At 40.5% G+C, this 16,514-nt stretch overlaps 3 protein-coding genes across 6 annotated transcripts; 2 read left to right on the plus strand and 1 right to left on the minus strand.

The window, feature by feature from the left end:
- Positions 1-375: 375 nt before the first annotated feature.
- On the minus strand, positions 376-1,996 carry isoc2 (isochorismatase domain containing 2). The gene is made up of 7 exons (XM_077526904.1): positions 1,866-1,996; positions 1,651-1,722; positions 1,376-1,500; positions 1,080-1,292; positions 921-991; positions 713-830; positions 376-541 (listed from the first exon to the last, which is right to left on the minus strand). Coding segments are annotated over exons 2-7 (594 nt in total). The 5' UTR covers positions 1,652-1,722; positions 1,866-1,996; the 3' UTR covers positions 376-475.
- On the plus strand, positions 1,993-3,963 carry atg12 (ATG12 autophagy related 12 homolog (S. cerevisiae)). The gene is made up of 4 exons (XM_077526905.1): positions 1,993-2,153; positions 2,691-2,827; positions 2,904-2,966; positions 3,552-3,963. The coding sequence occupies exons 1-4, from the start codon at positions 2,060-2,062 to the stop codon at positions 3,609-3,611; spliced, it is 354 nt and encodes a 117-aa protein (XP_077383031.1). The 5' UTR covers positions 1,993-2,059; the 3' UTR covers positions 3,612-3,963.
- Positions 3,964-4,571: 608 nt separating this feature from the next.
- Positions 4,572-15,945, plus strand: LOC144022902 (germ cell-specific gene 1-like protein). 4 transcript variants are annotated; one of them, XM_077528098.1, is made up of 8 exons: positions 4,572-4,936; positions 5,427-5,604; positions 7,372-7,969; positions 10,589-10,729; positions 12,450-12,497; positions 12,573-12,725; positions 13,169-13,280; positions 13,403-15,945. In XM_077528098.1, the coding sequence occupies exons 3-8, from the start codon at positions 7,774-7,776 to the stop codon at positions 13,803-13,805; spliced, it is 1,053 nt and encodes a 350-aa protein (XP_077384224.1). In that variant the 5' UTR covers positions 4,572-4,936; positions 5,427-5,604; positions 7,372-7,773; the 3' UTR covers positions 13,806-15,945. The 4 variants fall into 4 exon arrangements, with proteins under 4 accessions (XP_077384224.1, XP_077384221.1, XP_077384222.1 ...); XM_077528095.1 differs by having other exon boundaries at positions 10,547-10,729; positions 13,403-15,942; XM_077528096.1 differs by having other exon boundaries at positions 5,427-5,567; positions 10,547-10,729; positions 13,403-15,942.
- Positions 15,946-16,514: the final 569 nt, after the last annotated feature.

Here is a 16,514-nt window from a genome sequence, read left to right on the forward strand (position 1 = left end):
AACGTCCCGCTGTTTACAAAACAAACACAAAATGGCAAACTACAGGCTGGTGAGGTGGGGGCTTAGGACGAAATTACCACAAAAGATTAACAAAAACACAGATGTGTAGACTGAGAGAAAGTTAGTGTGTACATCCTGTATTTAAAAAGTGCATTTTCATGAGTGAATCCGGCAGACAGCCCCTTTAACTAGCGCACACTTTTACCTCACTCGTAACATACTACTGTACTAATACGCAAAAAAAAAAAAGACTTTGCTAATAAAACACAGTTGTTATGCTAGTAGCGCACTCAGATGGAGGAAATCAATGAAATGCTCAAATGTCTTTCCATATTATTGTTGTTTCAGAGCACTCAGACAAACAGACATATCCAATTAATAATGCAGCATATTTTTATTGAAGCACTTAGTATGAAGATGGCTTTGGAATTCCGTATTCGTTTGCAAATATGACCGAATGTTCCACTTTTTCTTCTCAGAGCGCACTGAAGTAGGCGAGGAGGCCTGTGTCAGGGGACGGCTGCATCATTAGCTGCTGAATCTGGGTGGGTGACAGAAAATGAATTATTATATCGATCGGAAAAACGTCAAGCAGCCACATTTAGAATAATGGGCAGCAAATGAGAACTAATACAAAAGTTATGTGAAAACAGGAAACGATAGCTAGCTAGCTAGCTAGCTGTTGGTCCCCATTTGGTTTCGCAGGGTGTACCTCCTTGAAGTTGGGGTGCTTTGCACCTTGGACCAGCTGCAGCAGGACGGCCTCGGTGGTGGTGAGGAAGGCGCCGCTCTGCTTCAGGCGGGACAGAGCGAACAAGCGGTCCGTTTGGCTACGCGGAAAGAAAACACACACACACACACACACGCACGCTTAGCTGTGCAAACGCGGCGGAAGGGGGTGTTGTTATGTAAGCGGCTACCTCCGCGACGAGACGGCGTCCGACACGATGTGGACCTCGATTCCTTTTTCCAGCAGGTCAAATGTTGTACACTGCGACAAGAGCAAAGGTGGATCAGGCTTGTGACTCATTTACTAAATAAGTTGCAAATGTTTTTTTTTGTTTTGTTTGTTTTTTTACCGCAATGCAAGCGTGCGCCTCTATGCCGCACAGGATGGCCTGCTTGGGGTTCCCCAGGGACTGCATCTCCTTCTGCACCTCCTCGATCATCATGGTGAAGGATGTTTTTGCGTGAGCCGTCAAGCCCTCCGCTCCTAGCTCGGGCACCGTGGGGCCCAGACCTTTCGGGTACTGCTCTGTAAGGATGGCGGGGATCCCCAGGACTTGGCTGGCCTATCAGAACGGGGGTGTAAGATCAGGTTCAACAGGAAGTAGGATTATTATTTTTTTTATTACTGCGAGGCGATAGTCGCAACCTGGAGCAATCTGGCCGCATTGCTGACGATGTTGGTGAACTGGAAGATGTTGGGTCGGAACTTCTCTTGCATGTCGCACAGGAGGAGCACCGCATCCTTGGTGGAGAGCCTGCCGATGCCTGCCACTGTCAACATTGCAAGATGTACGTGCATGTTACTTGATAAAAGGATTAAACAGTGATTCGGATTCATGCAGGGCAATTTTTGGTAGTAGACTGCAACGAGGCTACAGGAAGTAATAACACGGCTACCTTTGCAAAGCCAAGGTGACTTACTGTTGCTGATTGACTATGAAGCACACTGTGTGAAGTTCCAACTGTCAGACTATCCTCATGTGACAACACCACCTGTGTTAAAAAAGAAAACATACATATGCTAATGAGAAAAAGAAACATCCATCCAAGTAATCAGAAGATATAAATAACCCTAAGGAGGTACCATGTCTTATTTACTTAAAGAATTAAACAGCAAAAGATCAACAATAACAAACCTTAGCAAGCACACAGCTCGAAGGCGCAAGTACAGAGTCGACTGCAGACTGTTTTGTGTCCTGTAAACCACGCCTGGGGCATGCCGACCAATTGAATCAGGCGTCTCTGTGATTGACATCTCTGTAATCCAATAGGAGTCGAAAGCGGAAGACGAATCGTGGTAATCGATTCGAAAGGCCACTCGTCGCCAAAGATGTCTGACAATGCGGAGTCACCGACAGAGGCTCAGAAGGAGGAGTTACACTCACCTCCAGAAGACTCGACAACAAGTGAAGAGAAGAAAAAGAGTAAGAAAGTATTTTATATGTATACCTTGTTAATTTAGTTTATCGCAACGACTATCAAAGCCGCGATAAAGACCTTCTTCCGGGTAAGTGACGTATCGGGCAAATGTTTTCAGTGACGACCAATGCGGTTGTTGCTTTTTGGGGATCTGACCAATGAGCTTGTAAGTTGCTTATACGTCGGCCCAGTTGGGGACGTAGCTAATGCTAATGTTTTTAATTGATAACTACTGAATTACAACCATGTAATGCTGTCTTCACATGAATACATTCGTTTAACTATAAGGTTGCCTTGTAGTAGTTACACATTCGGAAAAAATAGTGACGTTAAGTATACGTAAAACTTTGCATTCAGCTGTCGCACGAGATGGTGGATGAAAAATAGCTGTCCATTTGTACGGCTATTTAATTTAATTTATGAGGTAGCAAAAGTACTCCCACTCTGTACTTGATTAAAAGTGTAAACCTGAAAAATATGCAGTAACCACGTATTTGTACTTTTTTGCTTCTCACTGTTGTATATACTCATTCAATCTTCAGTTGATGTCCTGTTGAAGGCAGTTGGGGACACCCCCATCATGAAAACCAAAAAATGGGCTGTGGACAGGAGCAGGACGGTGCAGTCGCTTTCTCAGTTCATCTCCCGCTTCCTAAAGCTGGATGCCAATGAACAACTGGTAAGAGACAACTTTGTACAAAATACTTTCAGTACAGGCACATCATTACAACACTGGTGCCTGTATGTCTTCGCAGTTCATCTACGTTAACCAGTCGTTTGCTCCGTCACCGGACCAAGAAGTCGGCATACTCTTTGACGTGAGTATCGAAAACACTGCTTTCATAACCAATGTTGGGCCAATGCCATAAACATATTTGCGTGAGTTGAGGATTTAATTTTGTTGAATAAAAAATAAAAAATAAAAAAAAAGGAGGAACATGGCACTCCCTTCAGCTCTCTCATACTCCTCATGAAGAGTTGAACAAGTGAGACAAGGCGACCTCGGCAAAATATTTGCAGCTTGGAAGCACATACCTCAAGATAAAAAAAAAAAGTGGAACATTTTAGCCGTATATTCATCAGGTGTAGCAAAATTTCTAAGAATTATTCATCACACTTCTAAAATGGGTTCAATGACTAACAAAACAAAATAGAGTCATTTCAAGTAAATTAAACATCAGCAGCCTTGACCAGCAGAGGACGCCAGATGAGTCAAGAAAATTGTAACTGTGGCAAAAATCCTTTGCTTCAAATTAAAGTGCTGGTGCAGTGGGGGAAAAAAAAAAAAAAAAAAAGACAATTAGACATCAAAATCCAGAATTAAGAAAACAAACTGTGATGTGAACATCTCACCGCTGTTACTTGTCTGAAGAATCTTTTGTGTTTCTTTCTCTCTCTTTCAGTGTTTTGGCAGTGACAGCAAATTGGTTCTGCATTATTGTAAATCTCAAGCTTGGGGTTGATGTTAGTTTTGGTCTAGACGTGTCCTTTTTAACAAAGACATTATGAACATTTTCCACAAATTAATACAATTCTCAAGTATCTGTGACATGCTTTGGTCAAAATTCCACAACGATTTAAAAAAAATAAAATAAATCACATCACACTTTTTAGAGATCTTTTGAAACCAGACCCAACTATTTGCATACAAGCAATTCATGACCATTTTTAATACTATGCCCTCAGCGGCATTATCTTGCAGTCTTATTGAGGGGAGAATATTGCATAAAATGTCTCCTTTAACATCAGAGCTAACATGTTTGTTTTTTTTATGTTTCATGTACATATTGTAAATAAATGATCAACAATATAAAATTTATATTTGTGTTCATTTTTATGAAAACAAATATTTCATTGGAACAGAAAATGGTAGGAATTTTTATTTTTTTTTTGGATTGATGAATTTGTCGTTCCCATTCAAGTGGTTTAAACCATAAGGCAACTTTAATTAAATTAAAAAACTTAAAGGCAAAATATGTTTAAGGAATTTTAAGAACATTTAAAAAACAAAGTAGAGAAATGAAAAGTTTACCGAAATTGCAAAAATAATGGACAGCACAAGAACATGTTTTTCGGAAAAATGATTATAGAACAGCTGTAAATTAACTTAATCATTTTTATTTGGGGAGCATATTTTTATTTTTTATTTTGTTAGCCTCTGTTCAAAATCACTTATACATGGGGCTAAATTCAGTTCTGTTGGAGGTTTATACCATTGGGGAGCAGCATTACAGCTCAATGCTGATGCACCATGTTTGCTTTGAACCATGGCCTCCACTAATTGACTCTTAAGTCTGCTCGCTCTACTCAGAGCCCTGCTGGGTTTATATTTCTTTAAAGTATCCAGGACTAATACTTTTAGTGGTGAAGGTGTTCACAATGGGAGGCGAGGGGGGGTGCAAGTGCAGTAGGCAGATGGATTTAGAGGGATTACATGAATCAGTGTGAGTTGCTGACATCAATTGCCAAGAAAGACAGTCGAGCGGCGCGGACACAAGAAGCCCGACTCTGCGTCTTTACGAGTGGGCCGGGAGGATTAATAAGAGGGTCGCGGCGCTAGCGGAGGGTCACTGATGCTCATTCCGGACGAGGGAAGGCGGCGATAATGAGCGAAAGGCGCCATAATGTCACGGGGAATCCATTGAAGATGGATCAACGTTATTTTTGACTTTGACGAGGCTCTTGATGAACAAAGATGAGCGAGGATTGTCGGGCTCCTCCACTGCCACCGGTGAACACTGGATGACGGTTTATCGTTTGATGTACCGGCTACAGGATAAAGACTTTGGTAAGTAATTAATACTATGATGGGATGTTTGCTTATTTTTTTGAAGATACATAGTTGTTTGTTTGTTTTTTAAATATAAAATCCAAAATACTGTTGCCATGGATTTCATCATGCCTACGTAAACAAATACCGTACATGCATTTCTACACCACTAGAAACGTCCACTATTGTTAAATCTAACCAATACTGAACATTCTTTATAAAGGCATTTGTCCAATGCAAGTTTTATACAAATAGAACAGTTTAGAATTATGTAAACAAAACGTGCATTTTTCAATGCATTTTCTATTAAATCGCAGAAAAAGCACCCAAAATAGTGAACTAATGTCCCAATATCATGTGGCTGGTTGTGTATGGTTAGAACCGCACACCTCGAGCACAATCAGATTACAGATTGACAGGGATTAACTGACCAAAATTCGGGTTGGCGCTTTCGTCATAATTTCATCATCTCTGCTTTTTGTTGTCTTCTTTCTTGGCCCGGTGACAGTGCAGGTGGAGTCCATAATGAGCAGCAGGCCAGCGAGTCAGGAAGCGGGGAGGAAGTACATGGCGCGTTTTAAGAAAGTAAACACGTGAGCAACAGGAGAGAGAACTCGAGCATCCGATGCGGTGGACATTTTGAAACCTGGTGCTGTTTTCAACTCAATTCTTCCTTTTGATTTGAGGTGAGACGCTACGTTGATAACTGGGGCTAATCTGCGAAGTGTCAAATGGAAGAGGGGTTGCGTCCACTTTACTACCCAACATTGACGCTCAAAGCATGAAGTTGAATAATCGATAATTGTGCGGGTTTTTTTTTTTTTTTTTTTTTTAAGCATTTCGTCTGGCAATTGGTTAGTTTACAGTAGGTGACTGCTTGGCCAGTCAGTTGCTGTCACTGGACTTGTAACGCTATGTGGCGCAGCGAAATGTCTAGCCAAGTGAAGTTCCATCTTTTTCACGAAAATGTTATGTCCGATAATGCACAGGCAACATCTGGGTGATAGCGGCAATTTTATTCATATATCACTCATCAACAACACCAGTGCAGCTTTATGACGTCATAACACTACATGGGGAAAAAAAAAATGCTACAAGCATGTGGAAAATGTTCACCAAAAATTGAGACTGGTAGCATAGTCACTTTAAAGTTGAAGTGAACCTTAAACATTCCATAGCAATAATGTTGTATGTGACCTCACTAGTCTAAACATGACAGTCTGATTATTATTAATATTTGTGTAATATGAATTATGAAGCAAAATCCAGACGTTTTTATCCATCTCATGGGGCGGCCATTTTGACACTTGCTGTCGACCGAAGATGACGTCATTGTTGCTCAGGCAACAACCAATCACAGCTCACCAGTTTTCTGAAGCTGCACTGTGATTGGTTGTTACTTGTTACCAATCACAATCACGTCTGCGACACCCCCCCCCCCCCCCCCCCCCGCCACCCCTTGCTCTGTGATTGGCTGGAGGGGTAAACAACTGTCTGTCCACAGAAACGTCCCGCTGTTGACGAAACAAACACAAAATGGCAAAATACAGGCTGAGGGGGTGGGGGATTAGGAAAAAAAAAAATCACCACCACACATTAACAGAAGCCCAGAAGTGTCGATTGAGAAGGAGTTCATGGGTATAAATCCTGTATTTATATAGTGCATTTTCCTGAGTGAAAACGGAAGACTGTGATGGTTCCTCAACAGCCTTTTTTTTTTAACTTGTAGGATGATAGTGTTTCTAAAATAACTGATTTACTCCACTAAAGGCCATATATTATTCTATTTATAAAACAATTGTAACTTTCAGACACTATATGTGCGGCACATTAACTCATTCACTCCCAGCTGTTCTACTGGATTTTGACTGATTTTGCAAAGGCCCACAGAATATTGTGTTCTATTTGTTGTAAAAACACGGAACCTACCAAAAGAAGGTTTAGCATCTCTTCCTTCACTAGGAAAAATATATATATATTTTTATGTTTCAGTTTTGCAGCAATTAGCATTGGAATATAGCTAAGTTTAATCATGATTCACAAATCTGTTTAAAACAGTGGGGAAAAGAGTTTTTTGCAACATGGCCCGAGTTGATCTCTTATACTCTGCTGCCACCTGCTGGCCGTTTTTGTAATAACTACTTTTGATTCAAGCGTTCTCTTCAGTTCAGAGGCTGCATGAAAGCCTTTTGTATGCTCTAGCATAAAAAATACAAAAAACGTATAAATACGTCTTTGGGAGCAAATGAGTTAATATGACTTTGTGGCTACGAGATCCGGCTACTACTTTTAAACTTAGAACATTAAGTCAATCTCGGGTATTCAAATTTGACCTTTCTGTTTGAGCAACTCACCTCAAAGAGTTATTCACATTAACAATTTTAAATGAAGATAAAAGAAGCTAAAACAATTTTTACACAAGATTTTTTTTTTTTTCCTGTTTCTATCCTCAGGCTCGGATGCAGCCGACCTTCTCTAGTCGGATTTGCCAAAGGCGCAGTTAGGTAACGGTAAAAATCAATAGTAAGCTTTCCAGGCAAGCGCTTGTCTCCTTATGCGAACCATGGAAATCCCCTCTTGTCCATTTTTACCTCCATCTGTTTGCCCGCACGTGCATCGACTTGACAGCATCTTCTTCTCCCGCCTCCCCTTTTAATCACTCTCCGGCGCTTACGTCACATTCATCTTTGCCGCACGGTTTATTAAACCTGGCAAGCTCATCACCTCTCGACCCGCCTCCCCAGCGGAAGCATCTGTTCCTCCGTCCCTCTTTTTTTTTTTTTTTTTTTCCGCCCCCCGTCGCCGCCACGCTGTGCTCCGCATTCGTCCGCCGCCTTGCCCCGGCGCCTTCGGCCATGCCGGAGCGCATGTCGCGCCGCTCTCGCTCCCTGCTTTCCCTGACCTTGACCTCTCTGGCCCTGGCGCTCTCCATCCTGGCCCTGTGCACCTCCTACTGGTGCGAGGGAACCCACAAGGTGGTCAAGCCCCTCTGCCTGTCGCCCGTCAAGATGAAGAACTGCGGGCAGAACAACAGCGAGCCTTACACGACAGGTACTTCATTTTCCGTCTTCATTCTCCAAAGGCTTGTCTGTATACGTCTACTTTTTTTTTTTTTCTGAAAAAGTTACCAAAAAAAAAAAAAAAAGTACATGTCCTTTTCATTTAGACTGTTGTTTAAATATTGTCACGGTGGATTGCTTTTTCCTTTTCCGGCAATCGGGCCTTCACTCACCTATACTTTATGATCATTTGCTGCAATTGTATGAAATAGCATGTCTAATAATGAAATAATCTAGTTTTTTTTTTTTTTTAATGTGATGAAAAAAAATATTGCAATATAAATAAAATAATGGCAACATTTTCCATTAATGCCCAATAAGCAGTAAATGTAAATAATCAATTTGCCTTACCATATTCTGAAAATTGTCACTCTTCTACAATAATGACACGTCTTTTTTTTTTTTCCCAGAAGATGCAAAAAAAACTGTATATGTGATAAATTAATTTCATATAGTGGTAGAACTGAATGTTCTGTTTAAATAATGATGAGGCCTGCAATCTGAGCACAAAAAAAAAAAAGAGTTCTTGTGAAAATAGATAGGACCCTTTATATATATATATATATATATATATATATATATATATATATATATATATATATATATATATATATATATATAGGGTGTCGATATGTTTCCTATTATATGCTTAAAAAAATGTTTCTGCTATCTGGTGCTTTAAAATGTCCAATGTACACCTTCCCATGATCATACTTAGCTTTTGTGTAATGTTTTTCCAAATCATATGTTAATGCTTGGATGTCAGTATGATACAATGCAGATGTACAAGATGACATATGATCATTTGCTGCAATTGTATGAAATAACATGTATAATAATGAAATAATCTAGATTTTTTAATGTGATTAAAAAAAAAATAGCCATGTAAGTAAAATGATGTGAACAATTTCCGTTTATCCCCAATAACCAGTAAATGTAAATAATCAATTTACCTTTCCATATATTTTTTTCTGAATACACTGCATTTGTTTTGTCCTGGCAGAATCTTTAATACAGCTCTTTTCTTGCACCTGATTCCGTACTTTATCTTCCCGCCACTGACAATCAAATTATATTTTCTTGTTGCCGTTTACTGGAAATGGTAATTAATTGTCGTGGAAGAAACAGTCATACAATTTTATACGTACTGTATGTCTTCCACGTATTGACTATACTAATATGCAGGTTGCACTGTCCATTCGTGTCCCTTGATTCTTAATAAGTTTTTAATATGAGTTTAGCCAAAAAAAAAAAAAACAGAGATTGAGAGTGTTTCTCATAATCACAACATTTTTAGAAGCATTTTCTTTCCTGGTTGATCCTGACTAGACTTGAAGCGAGTTTTTCCATCTTTATTCTGTGTCACCGCAGTACACTGCCAATACCTGGAACTAATCCACGTGGATGAGTGTCAGGATTCTTGAAAATCCATTGTCCTTGGTGTTTTTTTGTTTTTTTTAATCTCATTTTTTTTTTTTTTTTTTTTTTTTTTTTTTTTTTTTTTTTTATCTCATAGCTCACTTTTAATTATGGATTACTTTAATCTGTGGACACCCCTCACAGGTACTGAGGGAGCGATTTCACTCATCTGCTCTTTATTTCCCCACCATATATGCTTAATTCACAATGGGATTAACCGCATAAAGGAATTAAGTAGGCTCACACTGTTTGCTGTGGACGCCTAAAAACCGTACAGGATGTACTTGTAAGCAATGTACACTGTTGGCTTAAATCATTGCGACATCTCGACATCTGATTTCTGGACCTAAAAGTTGGGTTGGTATAGGAATCAACTTTATTATCATCCGATGCTGCTACATTGCTGGACTTGTCCATATACACTATCTGTACTTCTACTGAAGTCAGTTAACCTGGGTTCGATCGAACGCCAGAGGTTCGGCGAGTCCATCATTGGCTGCAGGTAATCACGCTATATTGCTTGACCTATCTGCGCTGCAGGGAATTTGGTGCGCTCAGTAGTCGACTTGTGGCTGTTGTGATGGTACGTCGTGTGATTTCTTCATGATTGTCATCCTTTCATACTAACTATATCGCGCAAAAAAAAATAATAATAAAGTGGTCGGACGAATATGTGCAATATGAATTTATATGTATAACGGAACGTATGGCGTTCCGCAGGGTTCAGTTCTGGGGCTTCTGCTGTTTTCATTGTGTCTGCTGTCATTTGGAAACTGGTGGGGTTCAGGACCCGCAATAAGGTTTAATTACTTTTGCCACCTCTATTGGTGTGATAGGCAGTTAGATAGATCACTTTAATAATCCCAATGGGAAATTAAATTAACACAATAAAATAAAATAAAGACAATATATGGATTTAAAAAAAACAACAACAAAAAGAAGCTACAGTACATTCTGTCTTTGGCTTTTTGACTTTGCTTACATCACTTACATGTCAAATGCATGAAAGCTGTTAGAGTAGTACAAAAAAAAAAAAAAAAAAAACAGTTTAGAGGGTCACTCATACGCGCACCAGTGCAATTATGTGTTTGTTGCGCCACAACGTCCAAACGCCGAAACCTACTTGCCCTACTTGTGCGCTGTCCCACAGAGAGCCCGACCCAAAACCCTTTCAACCGCACGCTGTCTCCAGCCAGACGCGAGGAGTTGGCCAAGATCCGCCAGAGGCAGCTGGCCAACGCCGTTCACTACATCTGGGAGACGGGCGAGGACAAGTTTGCGTTCAGATACTTCCACACCGGCTTTTGGGAAAGCTGCGAGAAACACAGTGATGGTGAGCAGAGGCGGGGGGTCATATTTTAGTGCAATGTCAATTTTTAGTGATACGGTAACGTCATTCAACATTTTATTATTGAATAAAATATACTGGCATTAAAAAGGAGCTCTAGCTTTATTGGTCTTTTCCTCATGGCTCCAATGTACAAAATGTAGAAAGAGTGATTTTATTTTATATGCAACTAGATTGTTCCATGATTTAGTTTATTCTGTATTTTTTAGTATTAATATGGCAACCACATGATTTGTTTTCTTTCTGTAGATTTATTCATTATTCATAGATATCAGCATGAACAGGTTCATCTCAATAAATTTCAATATAGGAGTTATTTTATTGTTTAGTAGTTTCAAAAGTGAAACTCACTCATTTATTCAATACGTAGGAAAATAATTTTCTGAATTCCAACGACGAGTTTTGGAAATTATGAGCCATTACTCTGTCAATGTTTGCTCTGCGTCACAAGCTAAAATTTTAAGTAGGACCAATCATCTGATAGTCCACCATTAGATGGAAGCAGTGAGTGCCGCAATTTCTGTCCAACATCCCGTGAAGAAAACAAGTAAATGCAACCGATTAATCAATAGTCACTGTATCTTTTTGTATACTGTATATACAAAATGTATATGAAATGATCCCAGCAAAGCTGTGTAGCACTGATTTTGAGTTGTTGTTGTTTTATTTTTTGTTTTAATCAAACTATTAGTGTTATTAGGATGACCTTTGCAGCTCTAGTTAGGGCCATGTGTTTAACTAGCAAGACATTAGTGTATTTTTTTTTTTTTTTGGATAGGTTTATTGGGCTTTTTCAAAATAATAATAATTGGCTGAGGTTTTGCCGATTTAAATGCCGACATAGTCTTACTGTATTGTTACTTTTGTCATTATATATATATTTTTTTAAATCATCCAATTAACCGGTCAACTGAATTTTTTTTCTGCCAAACATGGGAATTGGACTCTGCCAAAAAAAACAAAAAACGTATCGGCCGGGCCCTGCCTACAAGTCTCCTAAAGCTAAGCCAGGTGTTTATTTCAATGCCCGCTGTGGCATACCTGTTCATAAATGCGCGTTGTGAATGTGAATGAAAGCGTGGGTGAGTACGTATGAGAGAGTCCGAGATGATTTTCTGGCAATGCCAACGCATGTTTTGGTACACGGGATGGATTAGCGTATTAGTTGTTGACAGTGAATATTCTCAAACATTTGCTGAGCGGCAGAATGTGCCGGCGCTGACCTACTGCCACGGAAGGAAGTCAAGTTACAATTCTATTCTCATTTCTTGAGTGAATTTGCGGGTGAGCTGAAAAGTATCAAGTATCAACATTTTGGGGAATACAATTGTGATACTGTGACTATGAGTTTCACTTGAACTCTTTTACTGGCACACGTTGTCAAAGAAAAACTTTGATATGACAGAGGCTGTGATCATTGATGAAAATAGATACAATGCTTCCATCTGCTGGCCATAGTTTAGAGTGTTTTAGATTCCACAACCCATTGACCAGGCAGCGCTGCACTTCGACGTTCCACTGAGAATAAAAAATTTAAAAAAAAATTGACGATATTTAACGTTTATGGCAATATACGTCGTGATTTTACTGAGCGTTATTAAACGTTTTTGGCGGTCAAAGAGTTAAGAACTGTACTACTGATATACGTTGAATTTGCTTTTCCTTTTCATGTTATCATTACCAATCGAATCAATTTTGTTGGTAGGAGAGAAATGCAGGAGCTTCATCGAGTTGACTCCAGGGGAGACGCAAGGTGAGACCATTGTTATTACGTACGTACATTAACTCTTTAAAGTCGTCATTCTCTACTTTGCTGTGGTTGCCGCAGGTGTGCTGTGGCTATCGGTCATATCCGAGTTCACGTACATCGGCCTGCTCGGGATGGGCTTCTTGCTCATGTGGCTGGACGTGTTGTGCTGGCACAAAGAGATGCACTCGCTAAAAATCAGTGCCTACGCTGCCATGTGCACTGTGCTGTCAGGTGAGGTTTTGCTTTTCATCGCTGTTTCGTGTACTTCACTAATTTTGTGATGATGAGGAATCCATCTCATGTTGATTTTGACAAAACATGCTCCTGTTGTTTTTGCATGACAAATTTGTTTCATTGAACCATCAAAACAATTGTATTCTTGGGGTATTTTAAAAACAGCTGTAGCAGAAAAGAGATTTAAACATACTGTAATTGAACACAAAAAGTAATAATGTTCAAAACAATAACAAAAAAAAAAATTGCCACTAAAATAAGGGCTCTAGTATCGCGCTCTGTTGAACGCCAAGGAGTATAAATGGGTGTTAAGGGTGGGTTTTAAAAACTAGACAAAGAAGGGGCTTGTCTAATGTGAACCAAGAGATTCTGCTTTGACTTCGGCACCTCTATTGGAGCAACTGGTTAGCTGGCTGACTCCAAAGTGAAATGCGTTGCAGGTCTTCTCGGGATGGTGGCCCACATGATGTACACCACCGTGTTCCAGATGACAGTCATTGTCGGCCCCAAAGACTGGAGGCCTCAGTCCTGGGACTACGGCTGGTCTTTTGCGTAGGTTGCCGCCAAACACACAACAAAATGGCTACAGTGGATATCAGCTCTTCACTTTTTTTTGGTGCTTATCCTTATATGTATTCCTATTACCTTAATGTTTGAAAATATGCTGCTTGTAGTCTTGCCTGGGTGTCCTTCAGCTGCTGCATGGGCGCCGCCGTGGTGACGCTCAACTCCTACACCAAGACCATCATCGAGCTGCGGCGCAAGCAGAGGCTTCGTCTGGAGGAGGCGAGGGCCGCCACCCGGGCGCCCTGCTACGAGGAGGTGGTCTCCGGCGGCGGCGGAGGCGGAGGTGGCGGCGCCGGGGGGGGCTTCTACTCCGTCAGCGGCCTGCTGCAGTGCCCCGACGGCATGATCGACGTTGCGTGGGCCCCCAACGGCAGCGTGGTCGGCGTGGGCAACGGCGACGTGCCGACGCTGGTTTTGGTCGGAGGCTGCGGACCGGAAGGATGCGAAGACTGCGAGAGGGAGTTGGACGAGATGGAGGGGCCCGTGGACAGGGTGGACTCCCCTTGCTGAAGGACGGGGAGAGAGCAAGAGCAGCCTCCAGACCTCCGGGAGCTTAAAAACTGAAGACGGGGACTCGCGGACAAGGTGAAGGAAATTTTGGTTGAACTATTCTTATCAAATGTGATCATACTGAATTGAATACAGGCCATAGTGACATGCAGGGATGCATGTTGTCTGGGGGGTTTCTCAGTGCCTCATGGACGAAGGCTGACGTGTGCATGCAAACGCAATATACATTCACCGGACACTTCATTAGGTACAACCGCACAATCCAAAGAGCCAGTAAGAGTCGAGTCCAGTCAATTTTGCTTTTACAGTTCGCAACAGAAGTTATCTCAAGCTATGTTACACATTGAGCAGGTCAAGAACCACTCTGAGGAGACGGACGAGAGAACAATGGGCACGACAACAGCCGTAATGGTCCGTTTGCAAAGCACCAACCCTGCAGGTAAACAATGTGTCATGAATTTTGATTTTACAAGAGAATAATGCTCAGTTTTGAGAGGTACTCATCAAGAATCACATTTGACAGTACAGGGAGTCCTCGAGTTACGTCGGAGTTCGACTTATGTCAAATGTAGCCATCAAAGTCAATATTTACATCAAAATAATTTGCATTAAAAAAAAATCTAAATTGCATTAACTCTTTCACTGTTATCAAAACGTTATCGTTCACGTCATCCTTGAAAACATTCTATTTCATCAGATTTCGGCATGATTCATTGTAATTTGGCAGCCCATAGAAGAGATACAATGCTGCCATCTGGTGGCCATAGTTAGTGAGTGTTTTTGATTCCACAACCCATTGACCAGGCAGGGCTGCACTTAGATGTTGCACTGCCCATTGATTTAAAAAAAAAAAAAAAAACGTAGTTGACGTCATTTAACATTTATGGCGGCATACATCGTGATTTTATTAATCGCGATTAAACGTTTTTGGCGGTCAAAGAGTTAAAAAAATAAAATAAAATAAAAAAAATAAGAAAAATAAGATGCTGTCCGGCTGAAGCCCAACTCTTTGCCGATGTTCGTCAGTGTCTCTCCTTTCTGCGATCTTTTTATGATGTTTAGCTTTGTTTCCATGGTAATTGCTTTTATTTTGACTGGACCAGCATTGATAGAAGACGTAGCTTTCTTCTTCTTTGGAGCCATGATGTGGGGAATAAGAGGGCGAAAAAGCCAAAGATACTCCCACAAGTGTACAAGCGCTAGCTAAAGGCGAAATAGCGGACGAGGGAAAAACACTGCGGGCTACATGGCGGAAGGGGAGCCAAAATGGCGGACTGGGCGTAACCGTTGTGAAGTGGAAACGCCTTAGGTCGAGTGCGCCTTAACTCAAGGACTCTCTGTATTATAGTACTTTTACTTGAACACCTTTCAAATATTGTAAAAGTTATGGTCTCGACGGGTGCATTTTGTGGAAATTGTTGAATTGTTGTTGAATTTAAATTTGATTGATCATTGATTTGCTAAGTATATTACTAAATTGAGTACTTCTCTGACGTTAAATGTCTTGGATATCATCAGAGGTGGGTAGTTACATTAACTCCGTTACATTTACTTGAGTAACTTTTGGCAAAATGTACTTCTAAGTGTAGTTTTACCACTATACTTTTGAGTAGATATGTGAAGAAGAAACGCTAAATTGGGCTACATGAGAGTCGTTATCCGCCGCCCCATTTATACATTTCGATTTACCGTATTTTCACATAAGAGTTCCACATGGCTGATCGGGAGCAACAAATTGCTTAGACACAGGAAATGTGGCCCGGTTGACGACTGGCAGGCATGATGAGAACCCGAAAGAGTCAACTGAAAGATGATGTTTTGGTGCTTTCGCTTTAAGAAACTGCCATCTATGGTCGTCAGACTGGCGCTGAGCGAGATACGCCACAATTTGTGAATGAAAGGGTTGTGCATGCTTGCTAGCTAATGTGTCTACTTGCAACTGTTGGTTGAGCTCAAAAAGTTAGGGGTTTTTTTTGTTTTGTTTTTTTTATGTTTTGAAGATGCCAGCGTTTGCACATAATTTTATGGTTTTGTCTGTCTGATGACATTGTTTTTACAAATAAATCAGACTTCATGTTCAAGCAGTTGCTCAGTGCTTGAGTATTCTTTTCAGCGAATACTTTTTTTTTTACTTTTACTTAAGTGATTTTTTTTTTTTTTTTTTTTAAAGACTACTTTTTTTTTTTACATTTTTTTTTTTACTTTTACTTGAGTAATATTATTTTGAAGTAACGCTACTCTCACTTGAGTAAAATTTTTGGCTATTCTACCCACCTCTGGATATCATGCATATAATTATGAGACAAACTTGAAATGTGGACTGACCACGTTCGAACACGCTATCTTCTGAAGTTAAATATACAACACACGCTTGAGCCGAGTCAGACATTGATTGCCATCCTGAAAAAACAAAACAAACATCCAAGCTGCTGGTAACAAACCCGCGCGATAGATGGATACAGTCGATAGACGCACGGAGATAGAAAGATTATAGAGATTTTGAAAAGTCTGCTCTCTGATGTTGAACAGAAGATTATGTGTAAAGCAGTAATCCACAGTTGGATGGAAAGACGGGCAAGGAGATGGGTCGAGAGGGTTGCAGGGGTCAGGAGGAAAGTTGGAAAGAGGCGCTGGCACGCGGCGCACACAATAAGAAGGTTGGTGCTGACACACTTTCCATGGCAATTATGCAAAACGTGAAACAACACT

Source organism: Festucalex cinctus, chromosome 7, assembly GCF_051991245.1.
Source record: "Festucalex cinctus isolate MCC-2025b chromosome 7, RoL_Fcin_1.0, whole genome shotgun sequence".
NCBI lineage: Eukaryota > Metazoa > Chordata > Actinopteri > Syngnathiformes > Syngnathidae > Festucalex > Festucalex cinctus.